An 18,915-nucleotide genomic window follows, 5' to 3' on the forward strand; every position below is an offset into this window, starting at 1 on the left:
ATCACTTTAAATGGACTGTCTGCTTTTTAACTGCTAGTATGGGCACTCTGGTGGTTCTCTGTTGACACACTTGGGTGCCTGTATAGACCTGTGACGAGGTGAGACAGGTCTCTCCAGCAGAGACTGAATACAGCAACGTTTGCTCTTAGAGCAGAGTGGCTATGCCTGGGTGTGGAGTGATCAAGGCTTGGTCCTCAATAAATTAAATGAAAGATCTCAACTTGCCCCACTAATACCTGGAAACAGCAGCCTTTACATTAAAGGTGTTGTTCTCTAAAATGGTGTTTTCAAGACATCACCAGATTTAACTCCTTGAAGGGAGGGCCTCGTTGGGGTCCCCAGGGCCTTGGGTTTTCTCTCTTCTCAGAATTGTTCAGATTTTCCATTTCTTCCACCAATCCCAGAACTTGGGAAACTTAAGTCACCACCAGTTGAGCTTAAAGTGTTTTATGGGGAATTTTCCTAACTGCCATCCGTGCTCCACACACTGAGAAATCAAGGCCTATCTTTCCTTCCCTTGCTTGTCACTCTTCCTCCCAGTGGCACCTGCTGTCACACTCACCTCCTGGGCTGAGACTGGTGGCGGCAATTTGGGGGGGGGGGGCGCATTTCCCAGAAAGGATTGAAAATAACAGTGGCTGAAGCCTGGGGTTTCTCCCCGGCCTGCCCTGGAAGGGGCCTGATGCAAGAAAAATAATTTCCCCCAAACCACAAGTGAACAGGATCACTTTCAAGATGGAAACATTAGGCTTAGAGCAAAATGGATGGCTGAGCCCCAAATCAATGTAAGGTGCTGTACCTCTCTTGTGACTAGTTTTTCAGTGGAGGTAGAAGCCACCTGTGTGCTTTTGTTGTCTTCCACTAGGGAACAGACAGACTATAGCTAACATCGAGGGCAGGGGCTCAGCCCCCTCCACCCTTGCTCCCAGCCCTCCTTTCTGTACTTAACTTGTCGTGCTTTCTCATCCCCATGGCAACAAGTCCTAGTGCTGCACAGATCCCCAAACACAACCTGTCCCCGTGTTTCCTTACCCATCAGCTTTGCCTCCTAGCAACTGGGATTTCTTCCCCCATTCTCTGCTGGCATGCCAGCAGGCCTCTCCCTAGGGGTGGAGCTCTCCCTGCACCTGTTCTTGTGTGACCTTGAGCAAGAACCTCCCTCCCTCCGGGCCTTAGTGTCTCATCTGTGAATTCAGGAGATTGGACTGGAGGATCTTGAAGGTCTCAGCTCAAGTGTTATTCCAAGTCACTTTTTCCCTAAGTACAAGTCCTACGTTAGAGGACTTGCACACCTCTGGTTCCCTGATTCCACTTTAGAGAGTTTATACGTTTTAAAGTGATCAGTGCTCAGAAAATGCATACTACTTTCCATAGGGGTCACCTTGTCCACGTTCTTATCTTGCCAGTGAGGACACGAGCTCTAAAGAAGCCTCGAGGGCTTCCCTGGTGGCGCAGTGGTTGAGAATCTGCCTGCCAATGCAGGGGACACGGGTTCGAGCCCTGGTCTGGGAAGATCCCACATGCCGCGGAGCAACTGGGCCCGTGAGCCACGACTACTGAGCCTGAGCGTCTGGAGCCTCTGCTCCGCAACAAGAGAGGCCACGATAGTGAGAGGCCTGCGCACCGCGATGAAGAGTGGCCCCCACTCGCCGCAACTGGAGAAAGCCCTCACACAGAAACGAAGACCCAACACAGCCAAAAATAAACATAATAAATAAATAATAAATAAAAATTTAAAAAAAAAAAAAAAAAAAAGAAGCCCCGAGTCCATCAGCTCGTCGGTGGCAGGGGCAGGACGGAAACCAGGGATCTTGACTCCCCACCAGATCTCTTTCCATCTGAATACTCTTCCTTTTGGTCGAATAATTGACAGCATTTTGCAGGACATTCTGCAGCAAATTTCCCAATCCCGTGTCTATTAGCAACTGAGCTGAACAGCAATGTAACCAGGGAACTCCCTGATTCTACACATTCACACACCCAAGGGCAAAACCAGCACTATCTGTCACATACCTGGGCCCACACACCTCTGAGGGTCCCATCCTTCACTGTTCTAGGGGCACAAACAAGCACCTGTGTAGGAGGCAGGAGACAGCGGAGTCCAAGCATTCCTAGTCCAAGCAAATTACTTAATCTCTCTGAGCCTGTTTCCGCCTCTGTAACCTGAGCATAACAAGAGCTACTCAGAGTTGTGAGTGTTCGGCACATAGTAGGTACTCAGCGAATGTCTATTTCCCCCACCTCACCTCTATTTCCAGTACTGCACCATCAATGCTCCACTAAGATTCTCTTAGTTGGGTGATCCTCAGCAAATGCTGAGTTCCCCTGGCCTCTCAGGGTGCCTATGACTTTTCAGGAATGCAAAGTAAGTACAGCATCGCCCAAACCACACAGAGTTAGTGAGGCAGAGCCACTGGTTGGGCATTCCAAAGCCAAGGGCTGAGCTTTTCTGATTTCCTGATACTCGGTGTGACCTGCCTCTTGGAGATGGCAGTGGGTTGGCTGGGATGGAGCTGCAGTCATCCGGGCTCCTAGAGACTAAAGATCCAGGAACCAGAGGGTGAGAGTCAAGGCTAGGGGTGGCAATGAACAAGGAGAGGAGAGAGTATTTGACGGATCTGGGGAGGGTGGCGGGGAGTCAAGTCCTAATGCACATCTATAACGCTGGCCCTAGGAGCCAGCAAAAGGAAAGCGTTCAGATCAGAGGACAGGCCTGGACAAAGACAGGTAGGGTGGGTACAGTGTGCCAGGGACAAGGAAGAGGCTGGTCCGGCTGGAGTGGAGGGTTGGAGCTGGAGGGCCAGCAGGAGGGAGAGCTAGTGAGCCAGAGTCTAGAAGGTGATAGCTAACCTCAAGCTGGCCTTGCCGCTCCTGGTTATAAAGGGGCCACAGAGGGCTTCCCTGGTGGCACAATGGTTAAGAACCCGCCTGCCAATGCAGGGGACACAGGTTCGATCCCTGGTCCGGGAAGATCCCACATGCCGCGGAGCAGCTAAGCCTGTGCACCACAACTACTGAGCCTGCGCTCTAGAGCCCACGAGCCACAACTACTGAAGCCCACGTGCCACAACTACTGAAGCCCGCATGCCTACAGCCTGTGTTCTACAAGAGAAGCCGCCACAGTGAGAAGCCCGCGCACTGCAATGAAGATCTAATGCAGCCAAAAATAAATAAATAAAACAAATTTTCTTTAAAAAAGGGGGGGAGCCACAGAGAGCCAGCCAGGCCGAGTTGCAGGGATCCAAGCTTGCAGGAACAAAAGCAAAAGCCCAGTGGAGATTCCGGGGGTCTAGAAATCACTTGAGCAAGAAAAGAGGTAACTTACCTTTGCTTGTTAGTTTTATCCGTAGCCGTCAGCAGGAAAGTCCATGCAAACGTCCCCACGGCAGCAAGAAAAGGGAGGGCTGGAGACACAGTGTCCCTGCAGGCAGTGGGGGAGATGGGGAGACCCCCGGAGAAGGAAGAGGCAAGAAGGCCAAGGCCCCGGGGCCTGCAAAGGAAGAAGAGGAAGCCCAAGAGGCAGCCAAGAATGAAGCAAGCAACCTGGAGCTCAATGGCCGCAGGCCTGAAACCTCCCAGGGCTTCACAGCCCAGGTGTCCTCTGAACACCTAGCCTGCAGGAGTCCTTGCCCACAGGCCCTCTCGCCCCCACTATTCTACATGGTTTATAGAAAGAACATGGAAAATGTAAAAGAAAGGAAAGAAAAAAAAAAGGGAGGGCTTCCCTGGTGGCGCAGTGGTTAAGAATCCACCTGCCAATGCAGGGGACACGGGTTCGAGCCCTGGTCCGGGAAGATCCCACACGCCACGGAGCAAGTAAGCCCGTGCACCACAACTACTGAGCCTGCGCTCTAGAGCCCGCGAGCCACAACTACTGAGCCCGTGTGCCACAACTACTGAAGCCCACACACCTAGAGCCCGTGCTCCACAGCAAGAGAAGCCACCACAATGAGAAGCCCACGCACCGCAACGAAGAGTAGCCCCCGCTCATCACAACCAGAGAAAAGCCTGCATGCAGCAACAAAGACCCAACACAGCCAAAAATAAAATAAATAAAATGAAAGAAAGAAAGAAAGAAAAAGAAAGAAAAAGACCAAAAGCTGAGAATCAGGAATCCAACAGACCCAGCTCTGAAACCTAGCCTGGTAACTGGTGCCTCAGTTACATCTGGAAAATGGGAACAAACACACCTCCCTGACCTTGGCTCCCAGGGCTGTTATGAGGGTCAAATGAGCTGATGAGCTGAGGGGTGTCTGTTCTATTTCTCTCATTGTCCCTTTACTGGTGCCATTCTCCCACCCTGACCTGGCCCCTGGCCTGGCTGACCTCCCCTAGGAACACGTCCATGAAGCAGCCAGTCGCAAGGGCGCCTATGCCGGCAGAGCCAGGGGTGTCGTGGAGGATGGCCATGGGCAACGGCAAAGCCAGAGAGAAGCTTCTGGCCCTCCCAGCCTCCCCCTTGCCTCCTTTCCACCACCTACCCACAAACAGGGGCTGTTCTAAGACCCGGGTCTGACTAAGCCACTCCCTGCTTAAAATGGGTTACAACCCAGCCTCCTTAGGCCCATAGTACTAAGTACCCCCTCCTTTCTGGAATCCCTACCCAACCCCCAAGTTCTACCTATTAAAATCTTTTTCAACTCTCTAACTTTAGACTAAATGCCCACCTCTTCCAAGAAGTCCCCCTGCCTGTTATAGCTATTAACATTTACCGTGTTAAAATCAGAATGGAAAGGAATTAAAATATTTTCTTATTAATTTTTTTTTTAATTATTCGGCCACACCACACAGCATGTGGAATCTTAGTTCCCCGACCAGGGATTAAACCCACACCCCCTGCACTGGGAGCACAGAATCTTAACCACTGGACCGCCAGGGAAGTCCCTTTTCTTAATAATTTTTAAATAAATTTTAAAATAACAGCAAACCTTCTTCATGCTAATATAAATAACATTTTTTTTAATTTTTTTTTTTTTTTTAGGCCGTGCCGCATGGCTTGGCTTGCGAGACCTTAGTTCCCCGACCAGGGATTGAACCAGTGCTCTCTGCAGTGGAAGCGTGGAGTCTTAACCACTGGACCACCAGGGAAGTCTTATTTTTTTTTTAAACTACATTTTCCAAAACAAAAAGAACTTAGTAAGAAGGATAACTTTGTTTTACGTTCTTGCAAATCTCATTAACGCCTGGCTGGATTCTCACCTCCTTCACATCATGCAGCCTCTGGAAACCATGCTGTTCACTCAAGAACAAGGAAAGAAAGCGAGAAGGACAAATAACACCTATGTGTTATTATAGAAATACTTTTGACCTCTCAAAGCCTCTAAAAGCAGTCCACATCTTAGGACCAAGGAAAGGCTTGTCCCCTAGACAAAAGCAGCCCCGGGCCCTCTAGGGGATGAAAGGAGAGGATCTGGGTGTTGAGGGGGACCTCCTGAGTGTGAAGAGAGCTGCCTCGGGGGGGATCGCAGAATCTGTCTCCTTTGTTTCTTCTCTCCCCACTGGGTTCTTCACTTAGTTCCCCTCTGTCACCAGCCTGCCTTAGGCCGGTGTAGAGTGAAAGACGTGTGTCAGAAAAAACGTGCGCTTTGGATTTACCCAGTCCTGGGTTCAACTCTTGTCTCTGTATCTTGGGGAAGCTGATGTGACCTTGGGAAAGTTACTTAACCTCTTGGAGCCTTAGGCCATCATTTGTAAAATGGCTACGCTCCCTCACAGAGTGATTCAAGGAGAGAAACTAAGCGTAGGACCTCTGGCCCAGGGCCTAATACGTAACAGACGTTCTACAAACAGTAGCCAGAAATATTATGCTGCCTCCCCACCTCCTGCCCTGCCCGACTCAGCGTGAGCACGGCTAACACAAAACAGATTAACAATCCCTTTCCCTTCTCCCTGAGGACAGCTGCGCCAGGCTGGGATTTTCCAAGAGAACTTCGCTCGTGGAGAGAGAGAGTCATGGAGTGATGTAGTTTGCAGAGGGCAGGTTTTCTACCCTGCAACAGCAGACGGCACCACCTGCCGGATTCCACAGCCCGTCTGAAGGGCCAGCCCTGACCAACCCGTCCAAGGCCTTGGGCACCTTCACCTCCTCCACTGCCCTTTCTCCTACGGGCTGAGGAAGCCAACCCCTCAAGCTCCCCGACTCACATCAGCACAGACACAAGCAGCCCAGAAAGACTTATCTCCTTGTCCCGGGCACCCAGGTGTTTTAGGGGGACTTCCAAAGACCCGGCTTGGCTAATGCCTCAGTCGCCCTGATGGCAAGGAGCGGTGGGCTGCTGGTCTGTCCAGGACCTTTAGGACTCACAGGCCTTGAAGCTGCCAAACCGTCACACCCGGCTTCGAAGGCTCCCTCGTGCCTGCAAAACTGCCCCGCTGTCTCCCTTCCTCCCCAGCACCCCTCAGCCACTCACTCAGCACCTCAGTGAGGTTAGGAGAGGGGGTGGCCAGCTCCCAGGTCACACCCCCGACAGAGCGCCTAGCTTCCTCCACGGGGTGTTCTCAGCCTGCGCCTTTAAGGACTGCCGTTCTGTGCCAGGGTCTCGACCTCGGCATCCTCAGCTGAGTTGGATTAAGGGACCATTTCATGCCACTGCGAATTCCTTCTGGCTGCTGTCCCTTCCCCCACGCAGAGACAGAATAGCCAGTAGCTGGAACCAGCCTGGAGCCAGTCTGCCCAGGGCAGCAGGAGAGCTGGTCTAGCCTGGCAGCCCTTGTCCTCAGGGAGCAGAGGCTGCCCCTTTGAGAGGGGGCCTGGGGGCAGGGAGCGGGCCCTCTGGGGTCTTGGGCTGTCGCAGGGACTCGAGAAAGCCATGCAGAGCCTAGAGCCATGAAGGACTGCTCAGACATCATCCTCTGCGTGGAGGCGACAGAGCTGAGCAAGGTAAGGGTCATACAGGACCACTCCCGCAAGACCCAGATGCCCACCTAGGGCTGGCAGTGCCCAGTGAACACACCTGCCAGGCAGTGCTGCCACCGGCCCTCAGCCCTCAAGTCTCTCCCTTCAGACTGAATTCTGCAATCCTGCTTTTGAGCCTGAATCAGGGCCACCTTGCCCCCTACCCAGCCTCCAGGAGGACGCCAGCTGCAGCACCCGAGCTCCCTGGCATGGTAACCATCTCAGGGGGTGAGCTGGGGGTAGGACAGAAAGGCCCAGCGGCTAAGGGCTGTGTGAGAGATGCCCAAGGGAAAGGGCTCGCAAAATCCCACCCCACCTTCCCGCAGGTCGGCGTCCCCGAGGGCTGCAGCCTGACTGCCACTTCTCCTGGCTGTGTGTCCTCCTGCTGGCCAGCCTGCTGCTGCTGCTGCTTGGGCTGCTGGTGGCCATCATCCTGGCCCGTAAGTTCCCAAGGCCTCCATGAGTCTCCCATGCCCTGCAAGAGATCCAGCACCTCTGAATCCCACTCCCTCGTCTTCCCGCCTCCAGAATTGCAGGCTACACCTGCGTCCGGGGCCTCCCATCATCCACTGCCTTCCCAAGGCCTCACCACCATTGGCTCCAGCCCCACTCCCATCCCCACCACCTCTCAGGCAACTGGGACCCCTAAAGGGCAACCGGAGGCAGGCATGAGCCCCGCACCCCAGTCGGGTGAGTACTAAGGGGCAGATCTTCCTGGAGAAGGGCCCAAGACGGCAGGGGGGAAGGGAGGCCGGGAAGAGGCATCTTGTAAAAACAAGTCTCTCTCCTTTTGACCTCTGAACTCTAACCTCCGTCCCTGCAGCCTGTGGGGGCCTCCTTCCTGGCCCAAGGGGCTTCTTCAGCAGCCCCGACTACCCAGACTCTTACCCACCCAACGCCCACTGCGTGTGGCATATCCAAGTGGCCACAGACCATGCAATACAGCTCAAGATCGAAGCTCTCAGCGTGGAGAGTGTGGCCTCCTGTCTTTTTGATCGCTTGGAAATCTCCCCCGAGCCTGAAGGCCCCCTCCTCAGGTGGGTCCCTCTGCCCCCAGGAGATCCCACCCCTCTCCTGAACCACTGTCTGGAGGGCAGAACCAGGGAACTGCAGTGGGAAATTCTTGACTGGGAGGAAACGGAGAGACCTGGCCTCTGGGCCCAGCTCTGCCACCATCTTGCTATATGACCTTGGGAAGGTCACTTCCCCTCTCTGACCTTGGTTTCCAAATCTGGAAATTGGAGCTCCCGCACATCTTTCCCATGGATAAATGCCTCAAGGATGGACGTACAGGAGTCAGGGTGGTCAGAGCTCTGCTGAAAATGAAGGGAACCTTTTGGACACATCGTCCCCAGGACGGGGCTTGAGGAAAGAGGACCGCAGGGCCCAGGCAGGCTCCACTCTGGCTGGCCCTGAGCTCTGAGCCTCCGTCACCCCCAATCTGGCTTCTTGCAGAGTGTGTGGGAGGGTGCCTCCCCCCACACTCAACACCAATGCCAGCCACCTCCGTGTGGCCTTCGTCTCTGACAGCAGCGTGGAAGGATCTGGCTTCCATGCCTGGTACCAGGCCGTGGCCCCCGGTCATGGTGAGTGCTTTCCCGCCAGGTCCCCAGCTACCTGTCAACTGTCCGCTTCCCCCCTCTCCAGCCACTCCCAGCCCTGCAAAAGGGGTAGAGATTCTAGGGGTTTCTGAATCCAGATGCCCGCCCCCAGGGAGCTGTGCCCACGATGAGTTCCCCTGCGACCAGCTCGTCTGCCTGCTACCTGACTCGGTGTGCGACGGCTTTGCCAGTTGCGCTGATGGCAGTGACGAGGCCAACTGCAGCGCCAAGTTCTCGGGTATGGGCCCGGCCAGCCTCAGGGCGGGTACTGTCCTCAGGCATCTGATCCAGGTTCAGGCTGGCCTCCCCAGGCCTGGCCCAGCTCCAAACCTGCCTGGTCATTCTTCTGGCCCAGAACTTGTCTCCCCACGGGCACGGCCAAAACTCTTCTCTGCCATCCCTGCTGGCCCTACCGGGCGAAGGCACAGATCCTGGCAAACTCATGAGCCCCTCCTCCTCTCTACAGGGTGTGGGGGGGACCTGACTGGGCTCCAGGGCACTTTCTCTGCTCCCAGCTACCCGCAGCAGTACCCTCACCAACAGGTAAGCCGGCGCTCCATAGGGAGGGTGGTGCAGCCCACGTGGGCACACCTGAGCATCCGGGTTAGTGTGATTGAGAACAGCATGGCAGATACTGCCTTGTACCTGGGAAGGTCAGCGATCAAGCAGGCAGGAAGGGAACATTATTAAGTGCTTACTAGGTATCCATGTTCCCGTGCTGGGTAAACTTACCTCTGAGACCAGATAAGTTAAAGGCCCTTCCGCCACCACCGATGATGAGAGCAGTGTGGGCAGGGCCCACCCACTCCCTACCCCGCTTGCAGCAGGGGGAAGCCCATCTGGAGCTCAGCCTGGAGGCCCCGATTGGGACAGAAGAAGAAACCCATAAATTACTCCACCTGTGCCCTCCCCCAGCTTTGCACCTGGCACATCTCGGTGCCCGCTGGGCATGGCATTGAACTGCTGTTCCACAACTTCAGCCTGGAAGCTCAGGACGAGTGCAAGTTTGACTACGTGGAAGTGTATGAGACCCGCAACTCAGGGGCCCTCAGCCTCCTGGGCAGGTATTGGCAGAGCCAGTGGGAGGAGCTGAGGATAAACCCCACCCTCCAGAGTCCGACGTCAAGGCTTTCTACAAATCGGCCCACGCACGCACTAGCTTCATTGTCTTCTCCTGCGCCAGGCTGGAGGTCTCCTCACTGTCACCCTAAAAAAGGCTTGTCCTTCCTCACCTTCGTACCTGTCCCTCTCACCTTTGCTCCTTACATCACCTCCTCCAGGAGGCTCTCCCCGTCCCAGTTCTCCTACCTGCCCGGTCTATTTATAGCTTCCCCCAGAACCCTCACTGATTTTACCCAGGTTGAAGGGGCTCAAGTGCAAGCAGTTTGTTTCGTTTGTTTAGTACTTTGTCTCCTGAACGTGTGTGTCTTCCTCACCAGTCCCATGAGTCAGTGACTATGCCTCCCATTCCCTCTGGCATCGCCCAGAGCACCCAGCTCTGTGCTGCATCTGCGGGAGGCCTCGTGCACGCTCGATCAGCCGGGGGTGGGGGGGGGGTGGCCCATGCCAGGACTGCTGTCTGCTTTGGGCAGGTTCTGTGGAGCAGAGCCGCCCCCGCGCCTCATCTCCTCACACCACCAGCTGGCTGTGCTCTTTAGGACAGACCATGGCATCAGCATCGGGGGCTTCTCGGCCACCTACCGGGCCCTCAATGCCACAGAGAGTAGGTAGCCTGGGCGAGTGGGTGTGGGCAGTAGAGGCGCCTCCAGGAGAACAGGGAAGGGCTCTGGACCCTGGTCAGGGCACTGTGAAGGCAGTGGGGGTACAGGCATGTCCCAGGGCACTGCCATGCCCCCTGTGCCTGCAGACCCCTGTGGGCCCGGAGAGTTCTCCTGCCGGGATGGAGGGTGTACGAATCTGCAGTGGATGTGTGGCATGTGGAGAGACTGCGCAGAGAGCAGCGATGACAACTGCAGCAGCCCCTTGCTCCCACCCCCCGGTGAGGAGCCTGCCCCAGGGCACCGCAGGCGGGGCTGGCAGGCCTGAGCGGGCTGGGTGCCCATCCCTAGAAACCCACTGGCACGCGTCGTAACAGCTCTCCCTATCTTCCCTGATGGGGTGGGGGGCCCACTAGCCTGACTCTGGACCACTCCACCAAATACTGGAGGGATTCTCCCCCAGGGGTGGCAAGGGTACTTAGTGTCACCCCCGAGGGAAATGGGAATCTGGGAGTTGATGGTTGAGGCTTCAAGAGCCCATCCGGCCTTGTCACACAGAGAGACCCTCTCCAGGGCCCACCTCGGAGATGAGGGGAGAGCGGGGGAGCTCCTTCCAGATGCCCTGGTCCTGCCAATGTTGGTGCCCCTAGCTCCCTGAGATCATAGAGGTGCCTGCATGATGCCCAGGGCTGGCGAATGATCCTTGGAGTAGGCTCTCAAGGAAAACAGGAATCCTCGACATGGATAAAGCATCTCTCTGTGTTATCTCCTTCGATTCTCCCCGTCTGACCCATAGGGTCTGACCCATAGAGCGCTTAGGTGACTTGTCCAGGGTCACACAGCCAGTGAGTATTCCCCAGAGTGACCCTCCCCTCCCACCCCTGCAGAGCTGGCCTGTGAGCCTGTCCGGGTGGAGATGTGCATCGGTCTGAGCTACAACACCACGGCCTTCCCTAACATCTGGGTGGGCATGGCCACCCAGGAGGAGGTGGTGGAGGTCCTCAGAGGTTACAAGGTGCTCCAGGGAGAGATAAGGAGGAACCCCCAGGAAGGGGAGGGAACTGGGGGAGCAGGGTGCCTGAGGGCTGGTCTCCTCCTTCCACAGAGCCTGACAAGCCTGCCCTGCTACCAGAATTTCCGGAGGCTCCTTTGCGGGCTACTTGTGCCCCACTGCACCCCGCTAGGCAGTGTCCTTCCCCCTTGCCGCTCTGTCTGCCAGGAGGCAGAGCGCCAGTGCCAGTCTGGCCTGGCACTACTGGGCACCCCCTGGCCCTTTAACTGCAACAGGCTGCCTGAGGCAGCTGGCCTGGAGGCTTGTGCCCAGCCCTGACCCTGAGGCGGGCCCCTGCCCTCTGCTGCCCATCCTCCTTTGCCTATCAGGGTGGGCAGGCAGGGGAGCAAAGGAAAGGGGCCAGCATGGGACTCTGCCCATCCCCTCTGGGTCCTCCCAGGGAGGGGAAGAGGAGTCCTCAGCGGGGCTAACGGGACCCTCCCACCCTGCCAGATCCTTCCCTATCCTTTCATTTGCCCCAGCTGCTGCAAACAGCAGGCCTGACTCCACACTGTACCAGTGATAATCTAGATTGCTTCCCACCCAAGCCTCTGACCCCAATTTCCTACCTTCTACCTTCCTCATCTCCATCTGCTTTTTCAGGCTCTCTACGACCCGCTTTCTGACTTTTTCATTTATTCAAAAAAAAAGGTATCCAGTGCCTAGTCATGTGGCAGGCCCTATTCTGAGCCCTGGGGATCCAGTTGTCTACTGCTTCTAGAACCTTCCACCCTCGGTTCTCAGCTTCTATTTCTTCTGGACTAGAGTGTTGTCTTTGATCTCCGTCGTGGCACCATCTCTCCTTCCAGCTCCTTGGAGCTGTAGATGCCCTGAGCGTCTGTTTCTCATGGTTCTGCCTCTCTGTGCCCGCCTCAAATCTCTCCCTCCTTTCTCCACCAAACTTTGGCCGGCCGCCGGGCGACACCACGAGTTATTTCCCTGCTATTTCCCGGCCCGGGCTCTTGGCCCCCGAACAACTGGTTTCCTCTTGAAGTCTGGGAGGAGCAGAGCAGAGCCGGCAAGGAACGAACCGGGACCAGGGAGACGCCGAGGGCAGGGGGCGCCTGGCTAGAGAGAAGCGCAGGGAAGGAAGGTAGCAAGCAGGGGTCAACTGGAGGGTCCGGAGTAGCGAGAACCCCGAAGGAGGCCGCAGAGAGAGCGAGCAGCCCCGGGAGCCGGGAGGGGGGTGAGTCTGGTCGCGAGGGGGTGGGGGGGGGGCGGGGAAATGGGGATCGGGGAGGGGACTGTGGGAAAGTCTGGGCGCCGGCCCCGGGTGGTGGTGGGGGGAGGGCCGGCCTCTCCTTCCCCCTGCGCGGTGCTCTCGGGGTTCTTGGGTCTAGGGACGCCCCCTTCTTCGTCCCCTCGCGGCCACTCAGCCTCACTCAGGGACATGGCAGTGGGGTGGGGACCGAGCCGGCTGCGCCGGGGCGGGGACCGAGGCAGGTCCCAGGATTCTGGGTCCCGACTCCTGTCCTGCCCAGCCCACAGACGACGAGAGGCCCGCGGCGCCCGGACTCCGCGTGCCAGCGCCATGAGGCCGCTCCTCGCTCTGCTGCTCCTGGGCTTGGCGGCCGGCTCGCCCCCGCTGGACGACAACAAGATCCCCAGCCTGTGCCCGGGGCACCCCGGCCTTCCCGGCACGCCGGGCCACCATGGCAGCCAGGGCCTGCCCGGCCGCGACGGCCGCGACGGCCGCGACGGCGCGCCCGGGGCTCCGGGAGAGAAAGGCGAGGGCGGGAGGCCGGGTAAGAAGCGCCTCCGCTGGGAGGCGGGTAAGAGTGCGGCCCCGCTCCTGCTCCCGGGGGCCCGGGGCTCGGGGTTGCCGCTAGGGGGTGCCGCTCCCGTCCCCGTCCGACCCGGCCGGAGCCGGGAGAGGAGAGAGTGACTCAGCTGCGGGAGCCAGAACCCCTGGGACCCTCAGATCTGCCCCAAGCCCTGCAGGAAGCGTGGAGGGGGTCCTGGGGCGCAGGGCGGCCCCGGCCGGGAAGGGGCGGCTGGGAGGCTGAGGGAGGATGCTGGAGGCCCGCGGCGGGCGCGCCCTAACTGCTCCGCTTTCCCCCCACCCCCACCCCCGCAGGCCTCCCGGGGCCGCGTGGGGAGCCCGGGCCGCGAGGAGAAGCAGGCCCCGTGGGGGCGGCCGGGCCAGCAGGCGAGTGCTCGGTGCCTCCGCGCTCCGCCTTCAGCGCCAAGCGCTCAGAGAGCCGGGTGCCCCCGCCGTCGGACGCGCCCCTACCCTTCGACCGCGTGCTGGTGAATGAGCAGGGACATTACGACGCCGTCACCGGCAAGTTCACCTGCCAGGTGCCCGGGGTCTACTACTTCGCCGTCCACGCCACCGTCTACCGGGCTAGCCTGCAGTTCGATCTGGTCAAGAATGGAGAGTCCATCGCCTCTTTCTTCCAGTTCTTCGGGGGGTGGCCCAAGCCAGCCTCGCTCTCCGGGGGCGCCATGGTGAGGCTGGAGCCCAAAGACCAGGTGTGGGTACAGGTAGGCGTGGGTGATTATATTGGCATCTACGCCAGCATCAAGACAGACAGCACCTTCTCTGGATTTCTAGTGTATTCTGACTGGCACAACTCCCCTGTCTTCGCTTGATGCCCACTGGAAAGTGAGCGCATGCTCACTCGAAGGGCGGGAGGGCGTGACACTGACAGCCGCGTCATCCAGGAGGGCGGGCCCCCCTGGAATGTTGTGAATGACCGCGGAGGTGGGGTGGGGGCCTCTCCATCCTGCTGCCGGCAGGGGATGGGGACAGAGGCTGAGATCAGGGCTGGCAGCACGGGGCAGTGGCTGGATCTCTGCCCTAGACCAAAGGAGTGCTGGCAGGCAGCGTGCTGGCGGTGTGCTGGCAGGTGTGAGTCCCCGCAGTTGCTCTGGTCCAGGACCCCAAGGTGGGGTGCTCCCTTCCTTGTCCTCTGTTCCTCTGGGCCCTCCCTCATCCCCTGGGCCCTTTTCTCAGAGATCATTCAATAAATCTTACAACAACAACAATAAAAAAAACCCTCTTACTGGCTTCAGCCTTTCTTCTTTACTGGTGGGGATGCCCTGATTCTGAGAATGGGGAGAAGAGGGAGGAGGGTGTTGGGGAGGGTGCTCAGGCAGAAGGCAGGGCTCTTAGGCTGGATGGAGCTATGGGCCAGGAGATACAGGAAGCAGGCCCAGGTGAAGGAGAGGCCGCTCCACAGACCTGCTGCGTAAGCAGTGGAGGTTGTGAACAGGAGCCCCCTGCTGAGGAGGGTGCCCTGGTGTCAGACTTTGGCCACCCACAAGGAGGAGCCCTTTTTCTAACTCAAAGATGTCATATGAACTGGGTGGAACTTCACCACACACATCCCTGCCCTGACCAACAGAAGGGAAGCCAGGATTTTCATTCACGGCTGCTCTGGCTACTTGCCTGGTCTCTAGATGACTGGAAAGCTATTTCTCTGTCCCCCATGCCAGGGGAGTGGAGTGTTCCTGGGTGTCTAGAGATGTCATTTTGGAGATGGCCACGAGGGGGCACCCCAGTTCCAGAATGCAGCAATGACCCCAGGTAGCTGAGCTCCTGACTGCTAGGGTGGCCAGGGGGAGGAAGGGTATTGAGCTCTGCCAGTGGGATTCCAGATGGGGGTAGAGGAAAAGGGGGTCATTGGCTCCCAGCTCAGGAAGTTTATCTTCTCTAATAAAATGTTTATCCTCACATTAAACAGAGACTGGAAGGAACCAAGCCTCCCCTCGCCCAGCTCCCTCTCCAGGATTGGGGGAAGGGGAAAAAAGAGCACTTCCTCAGGCCTCCCGACTCCAAGGTGGATGTGCGCAACACTCAGTCACTGAGCCGGGCCATACCACTCAGTCTGAGGCTAGCCGCAAAACCCCTCCGAGGCGCCTCTCCTTGCCCCACCCCCGACCCGACCCGATGACTAGCAAACCGGGCCTGGCCCGCCCACATCAGCTCAGGCTGTCAACCCAAGAGAAAGTGGAGGGGCCTCTCCTCGGAGTTTCTTCCCATCTACCGCTTTCCCCTCCCCCGCCCCCTTCCAGAAGGCTGTCCCTGGCATCATGCTCCTAGATTTAACATACAATTATGGGGTAGTGTCCCCCCCTCTCTTGCAGGTCATGTGAGGATGGATATGACCAATGGGGACTGGACCCAGTGAGCTAGAGACAGGCCTCCCAGCTGGCCACCACGAGGCCCCACAGCCATACTCCAGCCCATCACAGCGCCACTCTATGCCAAGAGACACAACGACAAGCACCAACTCCTCCAGGGATCTGAGGGTAGGTTGGACTCCAGGCAGCAGGAACCCCAAGTTCCCTCCTGGGAAGAGTGGCACCAGAGGAAAAGCTGGGAGGGCTGACCCAAAGGGGGAGCAAGTTCACACTCCTCTCTCCTAGGGCTAATTCTGCAAAGACAGAAAGGATAAGGAGAGCTTTACCAAAAGCTGTGCACGTGAGAGGGCACAAATCAGACAGGGTGAAAGCCAAGCCAGCCACACCTGGCAGGGGCTCTCCCCAAGGCACCCTATCTTATCTCTCTGCCAGGTCCCCCACCAACCACACTTGTGACTCCGGCAGGACTGAAGGACCCTGCTGCAGCATCCGTCACCCTAACCGACGGCTCGCCCTTGCAAGGATGCACACAGAGGCCGTCAGAGCTGTAACAGAACTTCATTCATTGGATCCTGGGCCAGACAGACCCCTCAGGGAGATGCATGACTCTCGGCCCTGGCCCCTTCTGTATTTGGACCCTAGTGAAATGTGCACAGTCTGCCCTCCCCGATGCCAGGGAGAGACGAACAGAAGGGGAACGCCATTTCACTCTGCGATGTGGGGAGTGAAAGGGATAGGAGTAGAAATCTGGCTATCCCCCCTGCGGTTCCCAGTGGTGCTGGGGTGTCAGAGGGCACATGGTCCCAAAGCCAGGTGCAAACACACACACACCTGGGGGTTAATTCTTATCCCAGCTGTTGGCTCAGGTCAGAAGGGAGCCTCATAAGATCATGACTGGTAGAAGTAGCTCTAAGGGCACCTGAGAGATACTACCCCCAAAGCCTGCCAGAGCACAGGGGCTCCAGCTGAAAGCAAATGTTCAAGATCATTCCAAGGCCCTTGAGTTGCCAAAACACCCAAATGACACTGATGTGTGTGGCTGCAGAAGCGGGGGAGGCAGTGGGAAGGGAGCAGGGAGAGAACCTGCAAATCCCCAACAGAACAACCAGAAGCGGAGAGGGGGAGCCCCAGGCGCGGGCACCTGGGTGGGCCGGGGCAAGCTGGAGGGGAGTCCACAGAGAAGTCTCAGGGCCTCGCAGAGTGACACACTCACTACCCTCGGCATCACAGGCACCCACTGGGTAAGGATAAGCTGTTACCCTGCCCCCAGCCAAGCCACAGTCTTCCAGAGTTTCCCATCTCCATGTCCTGGACGCATGGCTTCGAGGCTCGGCAGGATGGCCACAGGGGCAGGAGGGGCTTCAGGCTGGGACCCAGAGATCAGGTGTGAATGCTGTCCTAGCGCAGGTGGCTGCGTTGAGCGTGGAGGGGTGGGCAGGCGGGGAGGGAGTCTTCAGAGGTAGACGTTGAGGGTCTGCAGGATGCCCCGGCGGCACAGCGGGCAGTTGCGGTGGTGGACGGGGTGGCGCATCAGGATCTCAGTGCAGGCCTGGCAGAGGCACAGGTGCCGACAGGGCAGAAGCAGCACTGTCTTGCTCTGGTCCTGGCAGATGACGCACTTCTTCCGCTCCTCTTGCTCCTTCAGCAATTTCCATGGGTCTTGCCCAGCTACAGACTCCTCCACATTGAGCCTCTCCCGGCCCCGGGCAGCTGTCACTCTGGCCATCCTGACCTCCTCTTCTTCTGCCTCTGATCTGGGCCCAGCTTCAGGAAGAGCGTCCTGTCGCCAGGTCCTGGCTGAGGGCACCCTCCTAGGGTCACCCTGGGGGGCCCCGGGGGCCCCTCCCCGGTTAGGCCAGCTCGCCAGCTGCAGGCTACGGCTCCAGACTCGGCGCCAGGCCTCCAAGCCCAGTGCTAGGCGAGAGAGCCGCACAACATCCTCTCTGAGCCGGTGGTAGGATGGCCGGGCATGGAGCTGACTGAGCGCCCGGGTGGCCAGCCTCAGGGTGAGGTCCGGGTGCAACAGAGTCACTGTCACTGCCAGCACGCAAGCCAGCAGCACCAGGCCAGTGAGATTGACAAGCACAAAGCTGGCCAGGAGGCGGGCAGCGGAGGCCAAGAGCTCCAGTACCAGTTGGCAGGGGGTCCAGAGGAGGATGGACATGGCCACAGCACTGCTGGAAATGTGGGCTAGGAAAGCAGCCACTACATCCGTCATCCTCCACAGCGGTCCCATCACTGCATCCCACAGGGCCAGCACCAGGGAGAAGAGGTTCTGGGTGCCAATGAGGCAGATGTTGACCAGGCTATTGATCACATAGGCCACCAGGCTCATGGTGATGGCACAGATGTCACAGACCTGGCGCAGCAAAGCATGGCCATTGGAGACCATATTGAGGACACCCCGGTGCAGGATTTCCCGACTCCTAAGCGCCCCGTGGGAGGCCAGGTGCCCCAGGAGCTTTAAGCTCTCCAAGCCAGAACAGCAGCTGTATAGTACGGTACACAAGGCCTGAAAGCCCCCAAAGGTGAAGGGAACCACGGCTTCGATGAAAGCCAGCAGTGACAGCAAGACTCCACGGCCCAAGTGCAGAAGACTAGTCAGTACCGTATGTGGCAGGTTGTAGATGAAGGCCAGGAGCCAGGCCAGGGAAGCCAGGAGGGAGGACACCAGCAGGAAGTTGAGGTCCAACACCAAGGTCAGCACATCCAGCAACAGGCCCACCCCATTCACTACCAGGTACACAGCCTCCATGATAGGGCTATGGGGGTTCTGGCTCCCAGTTGAGGCGGGTGTCAGGGCTGTCAATATTTGGGGGAAGGAGGAGGTCGGGGATTAATTTGGAAGGGAAGTGAGCAGTCTCCAATACAGGGAGAATCTAAGGAAGAAGTGGGTTAGAAGGAAGTGGAGTCTCAGGGGAGGGAAAGGGGGCCAGATGCCGGTCCAGGAGTCCCGGTTTTGAAGGCGGGCTCTTTGGGAGGAAAGAGCCCAAACATCTCTAAAGTGGAGGTGATCCCGGGCTGGAGGAGGAACCTCAGCTTTGGAGGCCTGGTGGTGGCATACCACGGCCGGGCAATGGGTCAGACCGAGAGGAGACCGGGAACGGAAGGGATCGGGCCAGGCCGGGGCCGGGTGGGGGCGGCGCAGGCTGGGCGCGGGCTCGCGGTCCAGCTACGCAGGTGCCTCTGTCCCCGCCCGGCCCCCGTCCTCTGGGCTCGCGGCGCTTTGCGCCCAAGGGAGGAGCGGGGAAGGGAACGAGCCTCAGCAAACCCCTGGCGCGGCCTCTACTCCGCTGGGCGCCGCCATCTTGTGTGCTACAGGGTGAGGCAAAAGGCGTGACAAGGAGGGAGGGACGACGAACTCTGACCAATCGGTGAGGCCCAACCGCAGGAAACATCGAGCACTCATTGGTCCGTTTGAACGGCGCCCAAACATATTTAGTACTTTAAGGGGGGGGGGGGGGAAACAGATTGAAATCCCCGCCCCCTTGAGGCGGGGATTGGTCAATTGAAGGGCAGAGGTGAACTTGCCCCCTAGACCCGCCCCCTAAAGGAGCAGGA

The 18,915-nt window shown here is 58.0% G+C and overlaps 3 protein-coding genes across 6 annotated transcripts; 2 read left to right on the forward strand and 1 right to left on the reverse strand.

The window, feature by feature from the left end:
- The first annotated feature begins 6,826 nt into the window (after positions 1-6,826).
- Positions 6,827-11,544, forward strand: MFRP (membrane frizzled-related protein). Its single transcript, XM_068556200.1, has 13 exons — positions 6,827-6,880; positions 7,005-7,107; positions 7,222-7,335; positions 7,424-7,585; positions 7,719-7,932; positions 8,351-8,481; positions 8,609-8,734; positions 8,963-9,039; positions 9,412-9,560; positions 10,089-10,219; positions 10,364-10,495; positions 11,102-11,229; positions 11,320-11,544. Exons 1-13 carry the CDS (start codon positions 6,827-6,829, stop codon positions 11,542-11,544), a joined length of 1,746 nt encoding a protein of 581 aa, XP_068412301.1.
- A 732-nt stretch (positions 11,545-12,276) lies between these two features.
- C1QTNF5 (C1q and TNF related 5) lies at positions 12,277-14,278 on the forward strand. Of its 4 annotated transcripts, none has more exons than XM_068555001.1 (3): positions 12,277-12,358; positions 12,747-13,037; positions 13,343-14,278. In XM_068555001.1, the coding sequence occupies exons 2-3, from the start codon at positions 12,797-12,799 to the stop codon at positions 13,858-13,860; spliced, it is 759 nt and encodes a 252-aa protein (XP_068411102.1). In that variant the 5' UTR covers positions 12,277-12,358; positions 12,747-12,796; the 3' UTR covers positions 13,861-14,278. The 4 variants fall into 4 exon arrangements, with proteins under 4 accessions (XP_068411102.1, XP_068411100.1, XP_068411103.1 ...); XM_068554999.1 differs by having other exon boundaries at positions 12,291-12,451; XM_068555002.1 differs by having other exon boundaries at positions 12,291-12,451; positions 12,747-13,010.
- A 1,618-nt stretch (positions 14,279-15,896) lies between these two features.
- On the reverse strand, positions 15,897-18,675 carry RNF26 (ring finger protein 26). The gene has a single exon (XM_068556306.1). The coding sequence runs from the start codon at positions 18,107-18,109 to the stop codon at positions 16,808-16,810; it is 1,302 nt and encodes a 433-aa protein (XP_068412407.1). The 5' UTR covers positions 18,110-18,675; the 3' UTR covers positions 15,897-16,807.
- Between the last annotated feature and the right edge of the window lie 240 nt (positions 18,676-18,915).

This window comes from Eschrichtius robustus, chromosome 11, assembly GCF_028021215.1.
Source record: "Eschrichtius robustus isolate mEscRob2 chromosome 11, mEscRob2.pri, whole genome shotgun sequence".
Lineage (NCBI taxonomy): Eukaryota > Metazoa > Chordata > Mammalia > Artiodactyla > Eschrichtiidae > Eschrichtius > Eschrichtius robustus.